A 24,899-nucleotide genomic window follows, 5' to 3' on the forward strand; every position below is an offset into this window, starting at 1 on the left:
GAACCCACAATCATAGGTTTCTGGCGTACCCAAGGGACGCAACTCTGCACAGCGAATCGCGGCGCCTTAGACGACTGGGCCACCCGTGCCCCCTTTACAACATTCAAGGCCTAACCTAAGCTTGCAAATGCTGTTGATGAATGTCATCGTATTCCAATTGTGTGGATTGATGCTCATGATGTCAATCACTGGATAGTCTCGTCCAGACTCGATTATTTTCAGAAGGCGGTCATACAGCTGGAATATTGCTGAGTGCGGCGTTAAACAACAAACAAATATTTTTCAGCTATATAATGGTGGAGTGTAAATACTTGATGCCTACTTGGGCATCTCAAATTTTCTGCATAACATCCCCATTTTTATTGCTGGCCTATAAATAAGAAGTGGAGTAGTTTGTCATAGCTGCTACCTTAGCTTCAGCATCGACGTTTGAGTTACTTTTGGTGGCATCATGGATGGGCGTCGCATCGGTCAGTTGAAATATCGTTGTGTAGTTTCAAAATATCTGGAAACAATACACGACTCGAGAATGCGCTTTAAAATGCCTGAAGTCGATACAAATAATATGTAAAGATTATAAAATGTTCATATTTGTTGCTATGTTTTGTATATATTAGCTTCGAATTTTGAGTTACTATCTGGGATACTGGAATGACATAAATGGAAGAAATATTTTTGCATCCAATGACAGTGACTCTGGCATCTTTGACACTTTCCTTGACAAGTGAAATTGAGAATCATACTTGGCATGTGACTTGACATATTCGTCTTTGTGTCTGACGTATGACGAGATGAAGCTATGGTCATCGCGTGTCAGCGATCAGTGCGTTGATGCTTGCCCGACGTCTATTACTTAAAAATTAGCATTAGATTTACATATGCCAAAAGCTAATATCCCTTGCCATTGTGGTTCCTTGATAAGCATAGTTTTCAAAGACCGTTTAATTGCTTGCTTGAAGCGTAATCTTTTGTGATGTATGAGAAAGAAAGTGTTAAATGGTGTAAAGCGGACAGTGCCCATTAAGCAGACGATTATGCATCAAATAATGAAAAAACAACCTATGTCCATAATGATAACCGACCCGTGAAGATTCCGGGGTAGAATAGGTCTTCAGCAACCCATACTTGCCGTGAAAGGCGACCATGCTTGTCGTAAAAGGCGACTAACGGGATCGGGTGGTCAGGCTCGCTGACTTGGTTGATGAATCGTATCCCGATTGCGTGGATCGATACTCATGATGTCAATCACTGGCTTGTTTGGTCCAGACCTGATTATTTACATACCGCCGTCATATAGGTGGAATATTGCTGAGTGCGGCGTTAAACAACAACAACAAAAAAACATAATGATAACCGCCCATTGAACGAACCCAACTACTTCACGAGTATGTGTTTGTGACACACTATCAAATAATGATGATACCGGGTGTTCGCGAAAAGGGGAGCGAATCCTGTCCCACAGGTGGTACACGAAAATGACTGACTTTCTCGCATTATTTGAAAGTATCAAACTCCGAAATGCATACCGATGTACCTGTACCCGATCCTAGTGCAGTCGATGTGTGCATGTAGGTGTTAAGTGATCACCATACAATATGTGGTGATATTTCTTGTGTTATGAGGCAGTATATAGTGCAAGTATATTTCTGGGGATTTAGTGGCAGCTAATTGAAGCGCTCGTACAATATCAAGCCCTGTTGCTTCCAGATGTTTTTGCAACAATCTTGTTTTGCAATTTATGCGGCAATCACATCACTTGAGAGTTATCCGCCTTTGTAGATTGACACTGGGTGTGTAATAGGCCTGATATATATTGCTGTTGCTGCTGCATGATCGACAATTTCAAATATAAACCTAACCGTCTGTGTGTCAATATAAATTTGTTAATTATTCATTGATCTTGTGTGGTTATTAAATAAGTTAGTTCTCGACGAACCGCGATTTGTCAAGGAATATTATAGAAAACTTTGTGTATTTTCAGAACAGTTCAGGGCTACTTCATATTCCCTCATCAGGTGAGATAACAAACATGTTGTTATCCACGATATCCAGAAAATTCTAGCTTCAATATATCGGCCGATCTTCAGTAAATGCCAAATTCCGTTGGTACACCATTTCCGTCAACAAGCACTGAAAATATACATGGTACACATTCAGTAAAATATTTGCGATGTAATAATTGCACTGGAAATGGATTTTTACAATTCACTCATGTTAAGGTTCAATCGCTGACATTGGGACTTTTATAAAGTGACTTATTATGCCAGACCCAGAGCCATAATAAAGTTTGAAAACCATAGTGAGTGAGTTGGGTTTAACCCCGCATTTAACAGTATTCCATGTGATTAATGTGGGAGGAAAGCCCGAAGTGATACAGGTCTCAGACATTTACCATTTCGGTGAAACCCACTAGCACGGGCATGATGCTGACAAACCTAGAAACATAATCGGCGCGAACCGGGATTCAAACCTAAAATCATAGGCTTCTGGCGTAACAAAGGGAAGCAACTCTGCACAGCGAATTGCGACGCCTTTGATAACTGGGCCACCAGTACAGAACAAATAGTGATGTGGTAACTGAACTTCTGTACCCTGCTTTGTAAAACACACAAAGTACATACTACTTTGGACCCCTGAAGATCCCCTGTTTGTCATAAAAGGCGACTATGCTTGACGTGAGAGGCAGCTGACGGGATCGGGTGGTCAGTTTTGCTGACTTGGTTGTTTCATCGTATCCCGATTGCGTGGATTTATACTCATGATGTCAATCATTGGATTGTTTGTTACAGACCTGATTATTTACAGACCGCCGTCATATAGCTGGAATATTGCTGAGTATGGCGTTAAACAACAAACGAACAAACATATTACTGATTCAGATACCTTACATTGTTACACATTTTCGAAGTGTACGCACTAAAGAGGTCAAAGTTTGGGAAGGGTTTCCTTTTGTTTTGCTTTGGCATATGACTAATTTATTTCATCACAATTACCTCATACCTCATAACCAGTTTGGACATAATTTGTGTTTGATCAGCAGAACTATAGCATCATGTAACATGTTTATCAGAAAATGACACCATTCTGAAATGAGGTGAAGGTGAAGTGAAATTGGGTTTAACGTCGCGTCCAAGAATCTTGCACTTATTTAGCAACGTGCATGCACGTGTGTGTGTGTGGCTGCTTGTTCTAGTCCGGACTGATGCCGATTTATAGTGCTAGCTCACTGAGATACCATGCCGCAGTTTAACATGAATACCCCACTCAGACACAGCATCCTGACTCCGAGCCGACCAGTCCTTGTTTGAGCCCCTTAATGCCGAGCGCCAGACAGGGTAACAAGAAGTACCATCTTTAAACGTCTGAGTGGGTAATTCATGTTAAACTGCGGCATGGTATCTCAGTGAGCTAGCACTATAAATCGGCATCAGTCCAGACTAGTACAAGCAGCCACACACACACACACACGTGCATGCACGTCGCTATATAAGTGCAATAATCTTGGACGCGACGTTAAACCCAATTTCCCCTCACCTCACCTATAACACTTGCTGCTGTTTACACGCGACCTGGTTATGGAGTACTCACGGTCGTTGTGGTTGTAGAAGAGGCGGAGACCCTGGGCGGGAACACAGCCACCACACCATCCTCCACACAGTAGGTCGATCACAGCGCCCCCTTCCGAGCGCGTCACACTGACGTAGGGATGCCAGTCGGACCCTTTCCAATTTTCCTGTGGTATAAATAATTCAAATGATATGAGTTTCAAAAACAAGTGATGGCACGAGAATTCAGGTTAGTTAAGGGATATTGGGACCTACTCTATCCCAGGATGCCCACATGGTATGCTGGAGCCATATAAAGGATCAATTTCTTCACAGCATCATTAAGAATCAAAGCGACAAAACCGTTTCCATATTCATAAGAAATCTCTTCTAAGATCAGAGTCAATTACACGATTACTACTATATCATGAGCATGTATGTGGAAACTATATGGTACTAGTCAAAATAGGTATAGCATCGGAGTGTTTTGTCACTGATGCGTCCAATTTGGAAATATCCTCCACATGTCTACATAAACCGCTTGCAAGCTTTACTGAGGCCTTGAATGTTGTAAAGGGGGCACGGGTGGCCCAGTCGTCTGAGGCGCCGAGATTCGCTGTGCAGAGTTGCGTCCCTTGGGTACGCCAGAAACCTATGATTGTGGGTTCGAATCCAGGTTCGCCCCAATTATGTTTCTAGGTTTGTCAGCACCATACCCGTGCTCGTGGGTTTCACCGAAGTGGTAAACGTCGGAGACCTGCATTACTTCGGGCTTTCCTCCCACATTAAGCTGACACGCCGCGATATAACTGGAATACTGTTAAAAGCGGCGTTAAACCCAACTCACTCACTCACTCACTGAATGTTGTAAAACTGATCAAACAACATTTTCAGCAGTCGTATGACACTTTTTGAAATCTTTATAGAAAGGGCATGCTTGATTGTATATCCCACAGCTTACAATTGGGTATTGGGGACTATTCCGTTCTGAAATAACCAGGGCTCTCAACAATACGTCAATTGCTAGATTTAAGCTCACATTGAGGTCGACGACCAAGCCACTCCCTCGCGTGTCCACTCTGAACGTCCCGACAGGCCCACAAGGAGCCGAACCGTAGTAGTTGTTGTAGCAGTCCATGGCTTTTGCGTAACTATGACGGTTTTCTTCCCATGTTGCGAAGGTGAAGTCGTCTAGAACCACCGTCATTGTCTGGGGAAAATAATGTACTGGCTACGAAATGTAGTATTCTAACATCCTTGTGTTTGTACAAAGATGGTGTTAAATGAAGCTAATGGGTCCTGATGTCTGACAACGGTTGTAAATAATAACTTGTTAACTTGATAAGAAATACTAATAACTAGAGTGAGTTAGTGGGTGAGTGAGTGAGTGCAGGCCATTGTGACATCATTGGTTGCCATGGCGTCACAATCAATTAACATGACTAATCGCTCTGCCACTGAAGGGGCGGTCGGGTAGCCTTGTGGTTAAAGCGTTCACTCGTCACGCCGTAGACCCGGGTTCGATCCCCGACATGGGTACAATGTGTGAAGCCCATTTCTGGTGTCCCCCGCCGTGATATTGCTGGAATATTGCTAAAAGCGGCGTAAACCCATACTCACTCACTCACTCTGCCACTGAAGCTGGGTAGCTGTACTCAGCACTCATGACACTGGTGTTTACTGTTAAGCTGAAAACGTTGGCAGAATGATTTGGGATGATAAACAGAATCTAACCATTGCCTTTTGATATTAATTATATCGATTCGATTTGATATCATTGATATCAAAAGGCACTTGGATGAGAGTCTCTTCGAACGCTAGGTGAGTCATGTGATAGCATGAGCAAGGATCCAAGCCCTAAGTGATCAGTAGAGGTTATCAAGCGAGTTTGTTTGTTTGTTGTTTAACACCGCACTCAGCAATATTCCAGCTATATGACGGCTTGGCTACAAGTAAATAACCTGTATTAGAAATAAACATTGTATTTAGGGAGCCTTGGCGAGCTCAACACAAAGTGTTTATTCCTAATACGGGATATTTACCATCACCAAATACACAAGCGTGATAACCTCTTTATCATATAATGTCATTCTTCATTTCTGTGCTCGAAAATCTCTTACATCTCTTACAAACATTACCTAAACATTGCAGGTTTTGCTGGAATGTGCGCATTAATATATATTACGTCAGAGGGTAAGTGATGTGTCAGTCGGACAGTGACAGTGGCCAATAAAGTTTCAACTAAAATCTGTTTCTTATACAGTGGCGTAACTACATATATTTAAAACAACAATTGCCTACACAATTTGTTTTTGGCGGCAATCATTCGCTGTGTCCGATGCTACTCTCACCCTAGTCTGTGAGACGGCACGGCCAGTCAGACGTTGTTGACAGTCTGTCCTGTCATAACGTTATGAAGTGAAGTCAGATGTACACACAGCCACAAAACTAAACAAGGTAACAATTCAAACATATTTCGGCTAAAATCCAACTGTTTCAATTTAAGATTGCGTTAAACCCAACTCACTCACCACTAGTTCGTGGGAAAACCACTGACGTCAACAAGCACAGATATGGAAACTGATCCCGCTTGGCTAGTGCCCTCGCAAAATTGTTTCGCAATTCATATCTCCAAAGTTGCCAAAACTTGTAAAATGCTTCATCTACGTCACAGTTAGACACTGATATTCGGTATATTAGACTGTTCTTTGGATACTGAGAGGAATTATCCCAGTGGTTTCTCAAGATTCTCGAGGGTTCATTCTGACTCGATCGCCGAATGACAAGTGCGACGCCATGTTTGTTTATAAACACTGAAAGTAGTCCCTACTTGACCTGGACCGCCTCCGTGGTCTAGTGGTAGAGCGTCCGCCCGGAGAGCGGAAGGTCCGGGGTTCGATCCCCGACCGCGTCATACCAAAAGACGTTAAAAGGTGGTACTTGTTGTTACCCTGTCTGGCGCTCGGCATTAAGGGGCTAAAACAAGGACTGGTCGGCTCGGAGTCAGTATACTGTGTCTGAGTGGGGTATTCATGTTAAACTGCGGCATGGTATCTCAGTGAGCTAGCACTATAAATCGGCATCAGTCCGGACTAGTACAAGCAGCCACACAAACACATGTGCAAGCACGTCGCTATATAAGTGCAATAATCTTGGACGCGACGTTAAAACCCATTTCACCTCACCTCACGTCACCCTACTTGACCTTTGATATTTGCAGCTCTATCCACATATTACCTCAACGAATATCGTTTTGGCTTTACTGCCAAGAAACCAACATTATTAGCCAGGTCGGACATAATGACCTTTCGATCGTTGCTCTGACCCGGAGATATCTTGGGCTCTGAACAACATCTGTGAACAACACCTGTGAACAACACCTGTGAACAACACCTGTGAACAACATCTGTGAACAACACCTGTGAACAACATCTGTGAACAACACCTGTGAACAACACCTGTGAACAACATCTGTGAACAACACCTGTGAACAACACCTGTGAACAACATCTGTGAACAACATGTATAAAAAAGCACCATGAACATTGCTTACCTCTGGTCTTATGCGGATTTTGTAGAATCGTGTTATTCCAGGTTTCCCAATTTCTGAAATACTATTGCTTTCCCCTCTGCACCCGGGGTTCTGTTTGCGTGGGTATACACCGACATTGACAGTGGCTAGGGACACGTACTCGGTCGGGGTGGTGGTGTTCATGCCGCGGCAGTAGACTCTGGCTCTGTTGTTGTACATGGTGGAGGACCTAGGGTACAGCCAGTACTCCCCGTCGGAGGTCTCGGTCAGCTGAGCCTTAGCTTCCGAACATGTGGATGGGTAGTCGACCACTGCAGAATGACACAATAAGCAGGATTTACAGGTCTCTCACCTTTTCCTAAACACTGACAATCTACACGTTCTGTGTAAGTGCTTTTTTAGTGACTCATTCCCAAGCTGGTGTCATTCATAAAAGTTGTACTTTTTGAGATGTTGAACATGCAGTGACACTAGAAAATGGGGCTATATGAATCAAAAGTCGTGCTTGGTCAAAAATGAAAATATGCAGCAAAATACGTGTGATATGTTATGCACCATGTCACATACTTCCTGTATGTAGAAAACAATAACATTGCATGTAGAAATGGCTAGAAATGTACTTGGAAAAACAAGGTCCAAAGTCGGATCTAAACTCTGCGAGCAGCCTTTTGAAGACGCCATAGCTGGGATCAATCGTAGCAAATTTCAACTCCTTTGGCCTTGTAGTACCAGAGGAAATGTCAAAATGTTTAATGTAACGACGGACAACGCGCCATGACTTGACTATCAGTCAGGCGAGTTAAAAATGAAACCCCTCAGTGAAATCACCATCGCTGCTGGTACTGGTACCTTCTACAATTGTCCACAGGGTGCAGGAAATCGATGACTCAAGAGGCGTTCAGCTCATCCCTTATGTCACTTTCATCAACCATGGATTTCACGCCACATCGATCGCGAATATAGAATGCACTTTGATTCCCCTTGGGCTCCTCTCTGATCGAGACCGCCTACGTGGTCTTGTGGTAGAGCGTCCGCCCGGAGAGCGGAAGCTCCAGGGTTCGATCCCGGGCCGCGTCATACAAAAAGACGTTAAAAGATTGTACTTGTTGTTACCCTGTCTGGCGCTCGGCATTAAGGGGCTAAAACAAGGACTGGTCGGCTCGGAGTCAGTGTACTGTGTCTGAGTGGGGTATTCATGTTAAACTGCGGCATGGTATCTCAGTGAGCTAGCACTATAAATCGGCATCAGTCCGGACTAGTACAAGCAGCCACACACACACATACACGTGCATGCACGTCGCTATATAAGTGCAATAATCTTGGACGCGACGTTAAACCCAATTTCACCTCACCTCACCTATCTGATCGAAACGACCCACCTGTACGATTGCAGTATAACATACAATATGGTGATGTCAATGCATGCTAAAATATCCAAAACGTCGAATATCCGTGTGCCTTGCATGTGGTAATATGGTACTTGGGTATATCATCACACCATACAAGAGAATGTTACATTCGTTCAAAAAGATATTTTTAAAATGATCAAGAAACAAACAAAAACATAAACTATATGTGATGCCAGTTTTACATTGTCTTTGTGTCTCTGTCTTGAAACGGGGGCACGGGTGGCCCAGTCGTCTAAGGCGCCGCGATTCGCTGTGCAGAGTTGCGGACCTTGAGCACGCCAGAAACCTATGATTGTGGGTTCGAATCCCGTTTCGCCCCAATTACGTTTCAAGGTTTGTCAGCACCATACCCATGCTCGTGGGTTTCACCAAAGCGGTAAACGTCTTAGACCTGCATCACTTCGGGCTTTCCTCCCACATTAAGCTGACACGCCGTGATATAACTGGAATAATTTTAAAAGCGGCGTTAAACCCAACTCACTCACTCACTTTGTCTTGAAACAGAGTTTTTTATGGTAGTGCCTCTTTATGTTTCCGTCACCGTGTATCGTACGGCAAAAGAAAAAGCGACTTTACAGTTGCTGTGAGTATGACACAAGTAAGTTAATTTTATTTCTGTTTCCAAGTCAGCATCAATGAATTAACATGACAATTGTTGCAATGTACAACACATACATGTCCTCAGTACATTCTAAGTCTGATATGTCTTCTAAGGCGGTTTTATATGTCTAAATATGTTTTACCAATCGTTTCACAAAACTAAACGACCCGTGAAGATTCCGGGGTAGAATAGGTCTTCAGCAACCCAGGCTTGCCGTAAAAGGTGACTATGCTTGTCGTAAAAGGCGACTAACGGGATCGGGTGGTCAGGCTCGCTGACTTGGTTGATGCATGTCATCGATCCCAATTGCGTGGATCGATGCTCATGATATTAATCACTGGATTGTCTGGTCCAGACTCCATTATTTACAGACCGTTTACTGACGGGTGATGGAAGAGCGTAGTGTATACAAACCTGTGACGTACTGACGATGTACGGAGACATTTTCATTAGTATTTTAGTAAAAGTAGAGAACTATACCTTTGCCGGTCAGCGTGAATAGACTGAATCCAGGGGCATACGTCGTGACATCAGTGCTCTCTCCATCGAGAAGTGCAAACCCATTCGTAATACACGTCACATTCTCACGTTCAAAGTATGCAGACAAACAGAACTGACCATCTAAGCATGTTCTCGAACAATGTAATATGTCCAGGCCTTTCCAAACATGAAGACGTCGATAGTCTGACACGGTGTCCCTACACTGTAGCTGTTCTTTAAACATGTACACCTTGACCCCCACGGCCCTGCTCAACACCGGCAATAGTAACACCGATCCTACAACATCCATACCGTAGCGTGGAATACTCGTGTCTGAGTATGTGTGTCTTAGTTACCGAGAACCGATGTTATCATATTGATCTGTTGATCGAGACAATATCAACTTTTACAAGTATTGAATACATTATTCAAACATGGCTCAGTAAAGCTGTGGTATAAAATTTCCTTTTGTCAGGGTGCCCGTGTTTTCTAAAAATTATTTTCCTGGCAACTGGGAATATTAGCAGGTTTCGTCTTCCTGAGACTGTACCTCCTGAGGTTTCTACCTGCTTTTAACTATTCCGACGTACACGATCCCCTGTTGTGCTGAGTATTCAGAAATAACAGACACCCTATCAATTTAGCTAATGTAGAATTTAAGTTGTTTAAGCAGGTTCTACAAGGTGTATTGTTTTCACCTGAGTTGTTCCTTGAGGACTGTGACGCGTGTCACCAGTATCGCTTGCCAAAGCGTGTCAGATCACTCTAATGTCATCATCGTCAGTCGCGTAATATGTCACAAGATATTTTAGTCAGTATCAATGCAAGGAGATGTATCATACATCTTTTTCGCGTGATTAGAATTTTGCAAGGGAAAGCAAGTATCGATGCACAGATTTCTTTAGACTTACATTAATCTATTTTCTGGCTCGGTATAGACGGAGACGGAGAAAACGACCGCCGTCAAAAACGCCTAATAAGTCGAAAAAACGGACAAAGGGGCTAGTGAAACAAGGGTCAGAGAAAACTGCCAATTCAGATTAAATGATTTTCGGAATTATAATGTAATTAACGAAAGTCATCCACACTTTGCACATGTAAATTTTGTTTGATGCAATCAATTTCACTTGACGTCATGGACACACGAAGGCACTGGGTTGATTGCTTTTATTGTAAAATTGGATTACTGAGGGATGAGAGAATACGATAATAAAGTATAGAAGCCGTCCGGGGACGTTTAGCCTTATTTTAATGGTTGTTTTTTGTACAAATAATTCCAGGGGTGACTTAAAGATGCCTGCTGAAATGTACTTCCAGTCTCTCTGAAACTCGAACATGGGAGTTGTATGGGAGTGCTCTACAAAGATAAACTGACGGCTAAACTGTCAACGATATTAAGCAGAAAATCACAGACTAAAACGCACATTGTCAGTCATGCTGCGTTGTGATATATACACTAAACTACGGTTATAACGAACACGCTTATAACGAACTGGTGGATATAACGAACTGGTTTTTAGGTCCCTGCCGTTTGCTGTATCTCTGCTGTATATATGCTTGTAACGAATTACGGTTATGACGAACTAGAATTTGTGGTCCCTTTGAGTTCGCTATATCCGTAGTTTACTGTACTCCTGAAAATACCACCCATTTATGTTTATATGTAATTCCAAGATATCTTCTGTTTGTTTGGTTGTTGTTTAACGCAACACTCAGCAATATAACAGCTATATGATGGCGGTCTGTAAATAATCGAGTCTGGACCAGACAATCCAGTGATTGACAACATGAGCATCGATCCACGCCATTGGAATCGATGACATGCATCAACCAAGTCGGCGAGCCTCACCACCCAATCCAGTTAGTCGCCTCTTTCGACAAGCATTGTCGCCTTTTACGGCAAGCATAGGTTGCTGAAGACCTATTCTACCCCGGATCCTCAACTGAAGAGACCATGATATGGTGGCATACATTTGTCTGAAAACGTACACATGTAATACTATTGCTTTTAAAAATGTGTGTTTAGGTAACACACGTATATGAATTGACCACAATTATTCGCATATTCGCATATTTGTATATGATGTAAGGCATAAGCGTACGCTTCTCGGTCGAAAGTCACAAATCAACTCAGTAGCTTGTGGTTATACAATTTTACTCAATCCAAGTAGCCATATACAGAAAGCACAATGTGCCAGGTCAGCACATTATTGTTGAAGTGTTGATGACCCTGAGCACCGACCTAACCATAGCAGGGTGACGAAGGTTTCTTGCTTTCTGTCTCTATCGTTTCTTCTCTGAAATGAGCTTTCGTACCCAAAGTCGTATGAGGTGAGGTCAGGTGAAATGGGGTGTAAAGTCGTGTCCAAGATTATCGCACTTATATAGCTGCGTCCATTCGCGTGTGTGTGTGTGTACTAGTCGGGGCTGATGCCGATTTATAGTGCTAGCTCACTGAGATACCATGCCGTAGTTTAACATGAATACCCCACTCAGACACAGCATCCTGACTCCCAGCCGACCAGTCCTTGTTTTAACCCCTTAATGCCGAGCGCCAGACAGGGTAACAACAAGTACCATCTCTTAACGTCTTTTGGTATGACGCCGTCGAGGATCGAACCCCGGACCTGCCGCTCTCCGGGCGGACGCTCTACCACTAGACCACGGAGGCGGTCGTATGATGGGGGTGAACAAAAATAAAAGGCATATTGAAGAATGACAGCTGCACAGCTCTTTTGGGTTACTCACAGTAAATATACAAAACAACGTGGGTTAGGAGCAACAATGATCATCTGGGTTGCTAGGCAGTGTTAGAATTTGAATTTGAATTTAATATTTAAATTACAAGATATATTTATAAAGCCTTCAGATACGAAGTCCATCTTCAGCCAACAAAGACACCTGGACACTTCAGGCAACCAAATAAAAATATTATAAGAGTAATTTCCTTGTAAAAATCCACACATGATCATATGAAATATGATTAGGTTGCGTTTGAGTGTACTATGGTTTAAAAGAGTGCACTGAAATGTCCGGAGTTTACCCAAAGGCCATGTCAAGATGTTATCTATTGCTCAACGGCCACATGCTGTCTTCCATGTGCTAGTCCACCGTGACCTTATTAGGATAAACAGAAGAACCGTAGTTTTGCCCTGCTATCAGTCCTTGCAGACGAACGGTAAGTAGAAAACCACCGTACATTTGACAAATATGTAGTCGAGAAATATATCCTATGTAAATGTCATTCAATGTAAATTACAAAGAACTATATACATATTGGTTTAATTTTTAAAAAGGCACGATCATGATCGTAGTAGTAATGTGTGTTGTGGATCCCATTGTGGCAAGAATACATCATTTAACTTCGTATTCACACTTACACTGGCCTATGCTATTGGTGATCCTGTCAGGCAGGTTTTTATTGTCTACCCCCCCCCCCCCCCCCCCCCCCCCCCCCCCCCCCATACACTCACTCACTCACTCACACCCACCCATACTCTCTCTCACTCACTCTCTTACTCCGGTAACCGAGTAAGACCCAGTATAACCCAATATTACGTGTGGGGTATCCATGTTAAACCGAGTTTATCTACTGAATCGCCAAAGAGACGTCATCATGGATAGACATATGAGACACCTTATTTGTCCAAACACTGTAAACATACTTTGATACATATTAAAAAGATGAAACTTGGCAAAACTGATCATCAAGGTTGAAATTTAAGTGTCAAATGATCTTAAAGTGAGACCCAACACTAGTCTCTGAGAAAATGGCATCACAAGTCAGTATCTCGTGTGTCTGCCATGTGCATTGATGACTGCCGTGCAACGTCGATACATGGAATGGATGAGGCGGTTGATGAAGGCCATAGGCACTTGAGCCCACACTCTGAGGAACGCCTGACGCAGTTCAGCTGCAGTTGTCGGCCTTGGTCGGGCGTCATTCAGCCGTCTTTGAATCTCGTCCCACAGGTGCTTTATGGGATTTAAATCGGGACTGAGGGCAGACCACAGCATGGTTCTGATGCCATTCTGCTGGAGGAAGTCTCTTGTTGCTCTCGCAGTGTGGGCACGGGCGTTATCATGCTGAAACTCGTGGTTGCGGCGACGTGCCAAATGAGGTATGGTGTGTGGTCTCAAGACTTGATCAGTGTACCGAGCTGATGTGACACCATTGCCTCTACCTGAACCGATGTTCTGGAAGACCACAGGGCCGACCCTCTGTGCAAGACCAATTCATCCCCACACCATGATGCTCGGACCAGCCAACGAGTCTCTCTAATAAACACAAGCCTTCGAATAATGTTTTCACGGCGTCGCCAGACTCTCTCTCTCTCTCTCTCTCTCTCTCTCTCTCTCTCTCTCTCTCTCTCTCTCTCTCTCTCTCTCTCTCTCTCTCTCTCTCTCTCTCTCTCTCTCTGCCATCTGCTGTTGAGATACATTAACGGCTCTCGTCTGAGAAGAGGACTCTTCTCCAGTGCTGGTGGCAACAATGCTGGTGCTGTGTTGCCCACTGAAGACGGTCCCGGCGATGACGTGGTGTCAGGATGGGTCCTCAGTGTGGCCTGTGACAGTGGAAGTGTCTGCTCGTCAATCGTCGACGCAAGGTGTCCGCACTAATGTGTCGCTGGTGTGTCCCCATGGTCTGTCGAGCAGTTTCCGCAGCAGTAAAAAAGCGATCTTGAAGATGCTGTCGCACAATCTGATGATCCTGACGTCGGGTCGTGATCCTTGGTCTTCCACTGTGTGGTCCGTCATCTGTAGTGTACCGGTACCGTTGCTGCAGCCTGTATATGGTCCTTACGTAAACTTGAAATGCATTGGCTACTTGCCGGGCGGTTTGTCCAGCTTGACAATCGTCCAAGGGCTGGGTGTCTCTGATTTCTTGTCAATCTTGGCACGTGGTAGCAATTCGATAACGATGATTGTTATCCGATCTGGGTGGATTTTCGAAGGGCAATAAATGGGGGAACGCATGTGCATTTCAATTTGCACGGATCTCACGTGCATTGATCTTACCATGGCCGTTGCCGTGATGCGTTTGGGCGATCGGTTTTGTCATCTGCTTTGTTTTTTATCATCAAATTTCATTTTTCCGTACTAGGTAATGTTAACTTTTAGAAGCGTTGACAAAAATTACCCAGATATTTAAATGACAACTTTTCATGCAGTGTTACTTGGGGTGACGTTTCTTTTGCGGTTCAGTATATTTTATCCTTTCTTTCAGTGTCCAGCCATGACAAGACTCCTTTGCGTCGTCCTCGCTGTTGTAGTTGCTGTCAATGGTAATGGTATTATCATTATTGCTATTATCGTTATTTATCGGAACCTTATTTAAAACAACACTTGAGAATCACGTGTATTTGTGATGTTATACATGTCATTCGTGATGCACTTCAAAACATACCGAGGACACGGGTGGCCCAGTCGTCAAAGGCGTGTGATTCGCTGTGCAGAGTTGCGTCCCTTCGGCACTCCAGAAACCTATGATTGTGGGTTCGAATTCCGGTTCGACCCGATTATGTTTCTAGGTTTGTCAGCACCATATCCGTGCTCGTGGGTTTCACCGAAGTGGTAAACGTCTGAGACCTGCATCACTTCGGGCTTTCCTCCCACATTAAGCTGACACGCCGCGATATAACTGGAATACTGTTAAAAGCGGCGTTAAACCAAACTCACTCACTCACCATGCAGGAAGCAAAAGTACTGTAAGTCTCCATGGTCCCAAGTATGGTGATCTCCCTTCAATTGCTGGTGATCTATATCCCGTTTTTATAATAGATTGTTATGTAGTTTTAAATCTGTTTTCTGTGATACGTCAAGTTATTTTACTGACCTTCGTTGGCAGGTTTTTATATAAGTCTCAATGTATTTATTATGTATAACCCTTGATAGTCACGATATGTCTGAAATATTTGTCGATGTGACTTAAATATTTACTCACTCACTCACTCACTCATAACCTTTTTATTGGTAGGTGAGTGAGTAAGGTTTAACACCTCCCTGAACACTATTAACCCGCAATACAGTTTGATGTGAAAGGAAAGCCTAATCTGATGCAGGTCTCAGACATTTACCACTTCGGTGAAACCCACGAGCACGGGTGTGGTGCTGACAAACCTAGAAACATAATCGGGGCGAACCAGGACTGGAACTAACCATCAAACATTTCTGTCGCGGAACTCAATCCTGTGCCGTAGACGACTGAGACGCCCGTGTCCCCTGAATATTGAAGACAAATTTCAGAACTAACATAACACATTTATTTCCTGTGTACAAGGTCAGAACGGGAACGATTTAAGCCGCTGCCCATCCAATCTCAAGCGTAACCAGTATCTCTACAGCCATGGAGAATACTGTTACGAGTTTGCGATCGCTGAACACCGCTACTGGAAAGGCGCAAGAGACTACTGTGTGGCCGACGGCGGGCATCTTGTGAAGATTGATAACATGGACAAGGAGTTGTTCCTCGTTAGCACCCTCTTACACTTGGACTTCCATGACAAGGCGATATGGATAGGCCTGAATGATATACAGCAGGAAGGAGTGTACACTTGGACGAATGGTAAGATCAATGATGGCACGTGGACCTTTACAAAGGTCACACTTAAGGTAAAGTTAGACCCGTGAAGATTCCGGGGTAGACTAGGTCTTCAGCAACCCATACTTGCCGTAAAAGGCGACTATGCTTGTCGTAAAAGGCGACTAACGGGATCGGGTGGTCAGGCTCGCTGACTTGGTTAATGCATGTCATCGATCCCAATTGCGTGGATGGATGCTCATGATGTCAATCACTGGATTGTCTGGTCCAGACTTGATTATTTACAGACCGCCGTCATATAGCTGGACTATTGCTGAGTGCGGCGTTAAACAACAAACCAACCAACTAAGGTAAAGTTAAGCAATAACCTGTTAAATGTGGTGTCTTCTTAGGGAAGTAAAGATCCGGGGTAGAATAGGTCTTCAGCAACCCATGCTTGCCGTAAAAGGCGACTAACGGGATCGGGTGGTTAGGCTCGCTGATTTGGTTAATGCATGTCATCGATCCCAATTGCGTGGATTGATGCTCATGACGTGGACCTTTACAAAGGTCACACTTAAGGTAAAGTTAGACCCGTGAAGATTCCGGGGTAGAATAGGTCTTCAGCAACCCATAATTGCCGTAAAAGGCGACTATGCTTGTCGTAAGGGCGAATAACGGGATCGGGTGGTCAGGCTCGCTGATTTGGTTAATGCATGTTATCGATCCCAATTGCGTGGATCGATGCTAATGATATCAATCACTGGATTGTCTGGTCCAGACTTGATTATTTACAGACCGCCGTCATCTTGCGTGAATATTGTTGAGTGTGGCGTTAAACAACAAACAAACACGGACAAACTTCCTCGGGAAGAGTCCATGTTCGAAACATGCCTGTATTCACGTGCATTGAATGGGTACCCGGTAGGATGAGATGGAAATGTAACTGTTTTACGACAGTTAGGGTTGTACATTCCCCTGGGGATGAGAATGAACTGTGAGTAATAATAGTTGAGTGCAATGAGCATTCACTTGGTGAATGGAATCTGGCGCATTGTGAATGGGCTCATTATCATAATGCTGTTGAATGCGTAATAGTGACAATAAGAGTGAAATCGCGAGTGTGATAACCTTTCTGTATTGTACACGTGCATCTGAGCGATGCTGTGTTGATTGTTCAGATGAAGTAATATGACGTCACAACGCTCCCTTGTTGAGGGCAATGCGCTATGACGCCATGCATTGCTCATTACATCACTAATTGATAACATTACGTCATTTGAACAATAGGTTGACGTCAATGAGGTTTCTTTCTAGGGTTGACATTTCGTATGTTTTTCATTTTCTATCTTAAAAAGACAATTGGTAATTTATCATTTAACTTAAGCATTTATCCATGACATAAGCTTATGACATAAAAACATGTATGTCATACCCCAATGACATAAGTATGCAAATTAGATATGCAAATTAGATAACCGGAAGAGCGAGCGGTTTGATTTGAAACTATATATTATAAGTGAAGTTACACCAGAGATATAATCAGATTACACAGAATCGTTGTTGTTACCGTTATTAAAGTTTCAATTATTCTGCAAAAGTCTGTTCAAGTATTTTGTTTAAAATAATCCGAGGAACTTTTTTTTACAGCGAATTGTTTATTTTGGTTTACATGGCTATGGAAAACATGTATCACTACGCACGATCTATACGTAAGATTTCGACAGGTTGCTGATGTTAATGTTTAATGCAATTATTCCTTAATTTGGAAGCAAAAATGTGAAAATGATAAATAGAATTCATCACTCGTGTTTTTTAATATGGGAAATATCAACCTCGTCCCGTTAATCGGTAACGGCTCGCCAAAGGCTCGGCAAATACCGATTAACTAAGACTCGGTTGATATTTCCCATATTAAAAAACACTCGTGATGAATCCTCTATATATTCCCAAGAGAATTGGTCAAAAATATTTACGTTATAAAACATATGACATGGAACGAGCAATGCCTGAACGTACGGAAACTAGCAACAGTCCGTATGAAGAGCGGTCCTGCCATATACCAAAAGGTCATGTGACACACACGGATGCTGTAGATGCGGCGGCCTGCCCTCGCAGATACACCTCCGTATTCAGGGATTGTAAGGGCTGTGAGAGCTGCTGCCTGACTGTCGAAGATGCGTGGTTGTTTTGTAGATAAAGTTACCATAAGTGTCATATGATGTTCCTGTGGACGTTAAATATGCCTTTCAAAGACTTAATACAGGATATTTCTTACATCTCGAGTGCAATACAAGGTGCCGTGTTACAGAATATTTCCTATTGATCCCTTACAATTCAAGGTGCCGTGTTACAGGATATTTCCTTTTGATCCCTTACAATACAAGGTGCCGTGTTACAGAATATTTCCTATAGATCCCTTACAATTCAAGGTGCCGTGTTACAGGATATTTCCCATAGATCCCTTACAATTCAAGGTGCCGTGTTACAGGATATTTCCTATAGATCCCTTACAATTCAAGGTGCCGTGTTACAGGATATTTCCCATAGATCCCTTACAATTCAAGGTGCCGTGTTACAGAATATTTCCTATTGATCCCTTACAATACAAGGTGCCGTGTTACAGAATATTTCCTATTGATCCCTTACAATTCAAGGTGCCGTGTTACGGAATATTTCCTATTGATCCCTTACAATACAAGGTGCCGTGTTACAGAATATTTCCTATAGATCCCTTACAATTCAAGGTGCCGTGTTACAGGATATTTCCTATAGATCCCTTACAATTCAAGGTGCCGTGTTACAGAATATTTCCAATAGCTCGTGTACAGTACAAGGTGCCGTGTTCCAGAATATTTCCTATAGCTCGTATACAAGGTGCCGTGTTACAGAATATTTCCTATACCTTCGTTTTGCCCATGGACTAAAAATTGACATACCATGTGTCAGGTAACTGTTAAATTGTATATTGAGTACTGAGCTCGCACGTATTTCCAGGTGAGCTAGCACTGTTCAGGTATTTCCAGGTGAGCTAGCACTGTTCAGGTATTTCCAGGTGAGCTAGCACTGTTCAGGTATTTCCAGGTGAGCTAGCACAGTTCAGGTATTTCAAGGTAAGATGGCGCTGTTCACGTATTTCCAGGTTAGCTAACACTGTTCACGTATTGCCAGGTGAGATAGCAATGTTCACGTATTGCCAGGTGAGATAGCACTGTTCACGTATTTCCAGGTGAGCTGGATCTGTTCTGGTATTTCCAGGTGAGATGGCATTGTTCACGTATTTCCAGGTGGGGTAGCACTGTTCACGTATTTCCAGGTGAGGTAGCACTGTTCACATATTTCCAGGTGAGCTGGCAACGTTCACGTATTGGGCCCCTGGAGAGCCGAGTTTTCTCCACAACTTCGAGGACTGCGTGGCAATGAAGGTGACGGACTCAGGTCACTGGCACGACTTCCCCTGCGAGCTGATCTCCGACGCCTTTGGAAGTATCTGTCAATACGGTTAGTGCTGGTGTAATAGCAACTGTTAAATAAGCACGTCAAAAAATCCATATAGCACCTCTTACCACCCACAACCAATATCCTACAACCTAGATTCCTACCTTTTACATCCCACGACTTACACCCAACAACACACATTCCACAACTTACATCCCAGATCCCACATCCCAACCCGCAACTCACCTTCAAAGCCAACACCCTACCTCATATAAGAGACAACACACATCCCACAACCCAAAACCTGACCTCTTACCACCCACATTTTATTCCTATAAACCGAACCCAAATCCTGCAACCAACATCCCTCCTCCTAAAACCAATAACCCATCACCTATAACCGACAACCCACCTCCTACAACCGACAACCCACCTCCTACAACCGACAACCCACCTCCTACAACCGACATCCCACCTCCTACAACCGACAACCCACCTCCTACAACCAACAACCTACCTCTTACCACCCACATCCCAACCCCTAAAACCCACAACCAACATTCTATTCCTATAACCCGCTACCGAACTCATAGAACCCACATCCCACTTCCGCCACCCACACCATGCAACCCACATCCTGCATCCCGAAATCCATCTCTTACAACCAACCTCCTACAACCAACAACCCACCTCCTACCATACACAACACACTTCCTACAACACACACCATATCTGCTACAAACGCACAACCAGTAACTCATCTCTACAACTCATAACCCATCTCATACAACTCATAACCCACACCTCAACCACCCCCCACCCCCCTCCTACAACCCACAAGCCACATCCCACTTCTACAACCCGCACCAACCTCCTACAACCAATACCTCATCACCTACAACCCGCAACCTACATCCCACCTCGTAATGCCCACATCCCACTCCTATAACCCACATCCCACTTCCTTAACCAACATCCCACTTCTATAACCCACATCCCACTTCTATAACCCACATCCCACTTCTATAACCCACATCTCACTTGTATAACCCACACCCCACTCCTACAACCCACAAACCGAACACCTGGTGCCATCACTGATTTACAGTGGTCCATTCATGTAATTTCCAGAGCTATTTTGCGCTGCAATACGGCGGAAGATCAAGACTCGCCATTCTCTCGCATTGACATTTTATGTTTAAATGCAGCGGGTTGATACAATGTTGTTGAAGACAATCAAATTTCATCATGTGGCCAAACTACTAGTATTATTTTCACTATGGCTGTCATACGGAAACCCGAACTGACCTATTAGAACATACGTTTACTTTCGAGGGATCAGTTGTGGAAATTCTTTCACCAAAACATAAGTATCTGTCTGGGCTAAAATGGATTTGTAAAGCTGGCATCTAAATACAGCCACTACTAAAACCTTCATCTCGTTTCCTTGTTCTACAGACATGCTTCCAAAACCTACCGACGACCCTGGACTGATCATAGGTCAGGCTACAGCTGGTAAGGTCACATCCTACAACCAGCATCCCATCTCCTACAAGCCATCTCCTACTACCCACATCCTACCACCTACAACCCACAAACCTACCGACGACCCTGGACTTAACATAGGTCAGGCTACAACAGCTGGTAAGGTCATAACCTACAACCAGCATCCCATCTCCTACAAGCCATCTCCTACTACCCACATCCTACCACCTACAACCCACAAAACATCCGACGACCCTGGACTTAACAAAGATCAAGCTACAACAGCTGGTAAGGTCACAACCTACGACCTGCATCCCATCTACTACAGTCCATCTCCTATTTTTATGTACAGCTTAAAAATAAAAAATGCAGCAAAGAGGGTTTGGGTGATCCTGGCACAGTCAGGCTGGTTAGGCTCATCATCAGCTCAGGGCCCTTGCCCCCTCCACACGCAGCCCAGACAGCGAATGGGACTTCTCCCAGGAAGCGCTGCCTCGTCAAACCCGCCCAGAACTTTTCGGAGAATGTGAAGACTCCCCAACACTGCAGCCTTCTGCATTACCCAGATTGTCTGAAGGGTTGTATTCCTGGAACGAAATCCCGGGTACTCTCCCAATGTCAGTCAACAGATTGGGAGGTACCAAACCTAAATAATCGAGAACAATGTGGAGTAGGACAACTTGGTACTTGGGATGCAAGCGTGACATTTCGAAAGCGAGGTCCGCATAATTGCCATGTATTTCCTCAATCTTGTCAATCACATTGGTGTCAAAAGGGACAGAATATCCAATGATGTAAATGATTTCATTAGATTTAGGACAAGGACAATATCAGGTTTGTTGGCCTGGATACGTCTGGGGCTGTAAACGGGCCTATTCCAAAGAATTTTGTATTTATCATTTTCCATGACGCCCTCTACATATTCCGGGTCGTGGACCTCTGTGTCAAAACCACAAGCATGGTGAGGTCGGTAATAATATGATCGAGCCACTCCATCATGTCGCTTACGATACTGTGTTTGTGCCAAAGCTAGGCATCCAATGACAATGTGTTGGACAGTCTCATTAAATTCATTACACAATCTACATTTCATATTTACATTTTGATGCAAAATCACACATAGACGGTATCGAGTGGGAAGTGACTGGTCCTGAGCATCAAACAGAAAGCCATCTGTTTCACTTTTCAGGCCAGCCGACTTCATCCAAGCAAATGACTCTGCAGGGTTGCTGAACTTCTCAACACACTGCACATAAACTCGATGTAGTGTCGTTCAGATAGCCTCTGCTTGAAAAAGAGTCTGGGCCGATTTGATATGGCGCTTTGCTTGGTTGACACTCATGTCAGTACCTTCCAACAGTAACATTATTATTGTTGTTGTTGTTGTTGTTGTTGTCCAGATAGCCTCTGCTTGAAAAAGAGTCTGGGCCGATTTGATATGGCGCTTTGCTTGGTTGACACTCATGTCAGTACCTTCCAACAGTAACATTATTATTGTTGTTGTTGTTGTTGTTGTTGTTGTTGTTATTGTTATCCTTATTCATATCTAAATCAAACAGCTAATTCTAACCTGGGTAATAAGCATGCTTTAGGGTGTGTATTTAACACATAATAAATATGCACATAATTATTATGATTATTATCTTAATATCCTTAATCACAGATCACCATATATAACCGCAGATCAACGTTCTTGTATACTTATATACCGAACTGATCCAGGCATCTCTGCTCAAATCAGTTTATGTTTGTTCCCCGATCAGTGGATCCGCATTCCAGTTATCATTCTCAACTCCCTGGAAAGTATACAGCCCATGCTGCCTACAGGCTGGAAGGTTTTGACATCCACTTCACATATCGGGTACCCATTCCCTGCTGGTTGAACAGAGTCACATTAAAACAAATTCACTTTGCCTAGGGTGACAGCAGGCGTTTTGACACTTGTGTTTCGCTGTTGTATGTATGTATTCGTGTCTCCACCATCGGGTCATCTACACACGGATGTGTGGGTTCTTTTGAGTGCACGGAGTGAATGTACTGTACACTAGGGTAAGTGACAACACTGTAAAGACCTGTAGGCGTATTGGTCCATAGTCTGACTAACAACCTGGTCACTAACGGGATACCATCTCACCACCGCTCGCCCTCTCCGCTTGAGGCGTCCAGCATTACCATCCTGAGTGAGTGAGTGAATGAGTGAGTGAGTTGGGTTAACGCCGCTTTTAACATTATTCCAGTCATATCACGCCGTGTCAGCTTAATGTGGGAGGAAAGCCCGAAGTGATGCAGCCAGCAGGTCTCAGACGTTTACCACGTCGGTGAAACCCACGAGCACGGGTATGGTGCTGACAAACGCGGAACAGTGAAACGCGGCACCTTAGACGACTGGGCATCCCGACCCCTGGCATACATACTGCATACATTACTTTATATCTCCCAAATTCGTGTTCCTTTCTGCATGTTTGATTACCGTAACACCGGTTAGCGCCGGACTTATCACAGGCGGGCTACAAACTACTGTTACACCGACAGTCCATTCAACAACTGGTTCTAAGCCCCGGGTCGGTTAATATAGGAATGACTTTATATCTCCCAAATTCGTGTTCCTTTCTGCAGGTGTGGTTCCCGTAACACAGGTTAACGGCGGACCTATCACAAACGGGCAACAACAAACTGACGCACCGACAGTCCATTCAACTGGCTCTAAGCCCCTAATCGGTTAATCCACACACGCCTCACTTATACATCCAAAGCCTTCTCGTCGTTGAAAAATAAAACAAATCTTGATTCTTTTTCATCTGAGGATATGTTTGTTGTGTTTGTTGCCTATAATTGGTAAGTTAATTCAAGTTATGAAAAGAGTTATTTCAAACACAACGAGGGTGACGTTTTAGAGTAACTTCAACAACGAGAGTGAAATAGGAGTGAGTGAGTGAGTTAAAGTTTAACGTCACATCGGCAATATTTCAGCCATATCGTGACGAAACAAAATTCGATATGAACAATTTATATTAAACTGTATAAAATTCTGCTGACAAAGAGCGGTATAATAACTAGAACATCACAGACATTCGTAAAACTAGTTTGAGAACAAGATAAAATAGATATAGATAACTAACTAATCATTTAACAACACATTATAAAAACGGGGTATAGATCGCCACCAACTGAAGGTTGATCACCGCGCTGGGGACCATGGGGACTTACAGTACTTTTGTTACCTGCATGGACCCCAGTCGGATTTATATCATCCCTTCAGTTGTTGGCGATTCCTGACAAATTTAGCCAAACATTAAAAGAACACATATACTACTATTAAAACCGTGGAAGAAATAAATGTACTTTGAAAGACGTGGTCTTACATACCCTCTCAGGGGGTGAAATAGGAACACGCACGTCTACTGGAGAAGCTCGAACGACGGCAAGATTTGTTCTGTCCTGTAAATAAACAAGTAAACAGTGCAGAGCCTAAAGCGCGCACGTCTCACTGCCTTGAAATCCCCGTCAGCTGCCCGTTGTATTCAGGCTCTAAACCGTAGTCCTGCTTGTCATGGCTCCTTGATATGTCAATGAGGTGAGGTGAGGTGAAATTGGGTTTAACGTCGCGTCCAAGATTATTGCACTTATATAGCGACGTGCATGCCCGTGTATGTGTGTGTGGCTGCTTGTACTAGTCCGGACTGATGCCGATTTATAGTGCTAGCTCACTGAGATACCATGCCGCAGTTTAACATAAATACCCCACTCAGACACAGTATACTGACTCCGAGCCGACCAGTCGTTGTTTTAGCCCCTTAATGCCGAGCGCCAGACAGGGTAACAACAAGTACAATCTTTTAACGTCTTTTTGTATGACGCGGCCCGGGATTGAACCCTGGACCTTCCGCTC

At 43.7% G+C, this 24,899-nt stretch overlaps 2 protein-coding genes across 6 annotated transcripts; one reads left to right on the plus strand and one right to left on the minus strand.

The window, feature by feature from the left end:
* Positions 1-3,535: 3,535 nt before the first annotated feature.
* Positions 3,536-9,877, minus strand: LOC124149545 (A disintegrin and metalloproteinase with thrombospondin motifs gon-1-like). The gene is made up of 4 exons (XM_048395050.1): positions 9,568-9,877; positions 7,099-7,388; positions 4,585-4,755; positions 3,536-3,733 (listed from the first exon to the last, which is right to left on the minus strand). Exons 1-4 carry the CDS (start codon positions 9,875-9,877, stop codon positions 3,536-3,538), a joined length of 969 nt encoding a protein of 322 aa, XP_048251007.1.
* Positions 9,878-12,648: 2,771 nt separating this feature from the next.
* LOC124149573 (lectin BRA-3-like) lies at positions 12,649-23,812 on the plus strand. 5 transcript variants are annotated; one of them, XM_048395034.1, is made up of 7 exons: positions 12,650-12,745; positions 14,795-14,852; positions 15,848-16,132; positions 19,433-19,588; positions 20,984-21,025; positions 21,152-21,169; positions 23,627-23,812. In XM_048395034.1, the coding sequence occupies exons 2-7, from the start codon at positions 14,804-14,806 to the stop codon at positions 23,731-23,733; spliced, it is 657 nt and encodes a 218-aa protein (XP_048250991.1). In that variant the 5' UTR covers positions 12,650-12,745; positions 14,795-14,803; the 3' UTR covers positions 23,734-23,812. The 5 variants fall into 5 exon arrangements, with proteins under 5 accessions (XP_048250989.1, XP_048250991.1, XP_048250992.1 ...); XM_048395035.1 differs by having other exon boundaries at positions 20,984-20,993; positions 21,120-21,169; XM_048395032.1 differs by having other exon boundaries at positions 12,649-12,745; positions 20,984-21,298.
* Positions 23,813-24,899: the final 1,087 nt, after the last annotated feature.

This window comes from Haliotis rufescens, unplaced genomic scaffold (assembly GCF_023055435.1).
Source record: "Haliotis rufescens isolate VD_foot unplaced genomic scaffold, xgHalRufe1.0.p SCAF_139, whole genome shotgun sequence".
Taxonomy (NCBI): Eukaryota; Metazoa; Mollusca; class Gastropoda; order Lepetellida; family Haliotidae; genus Haliotis; species Haliotis rufescens.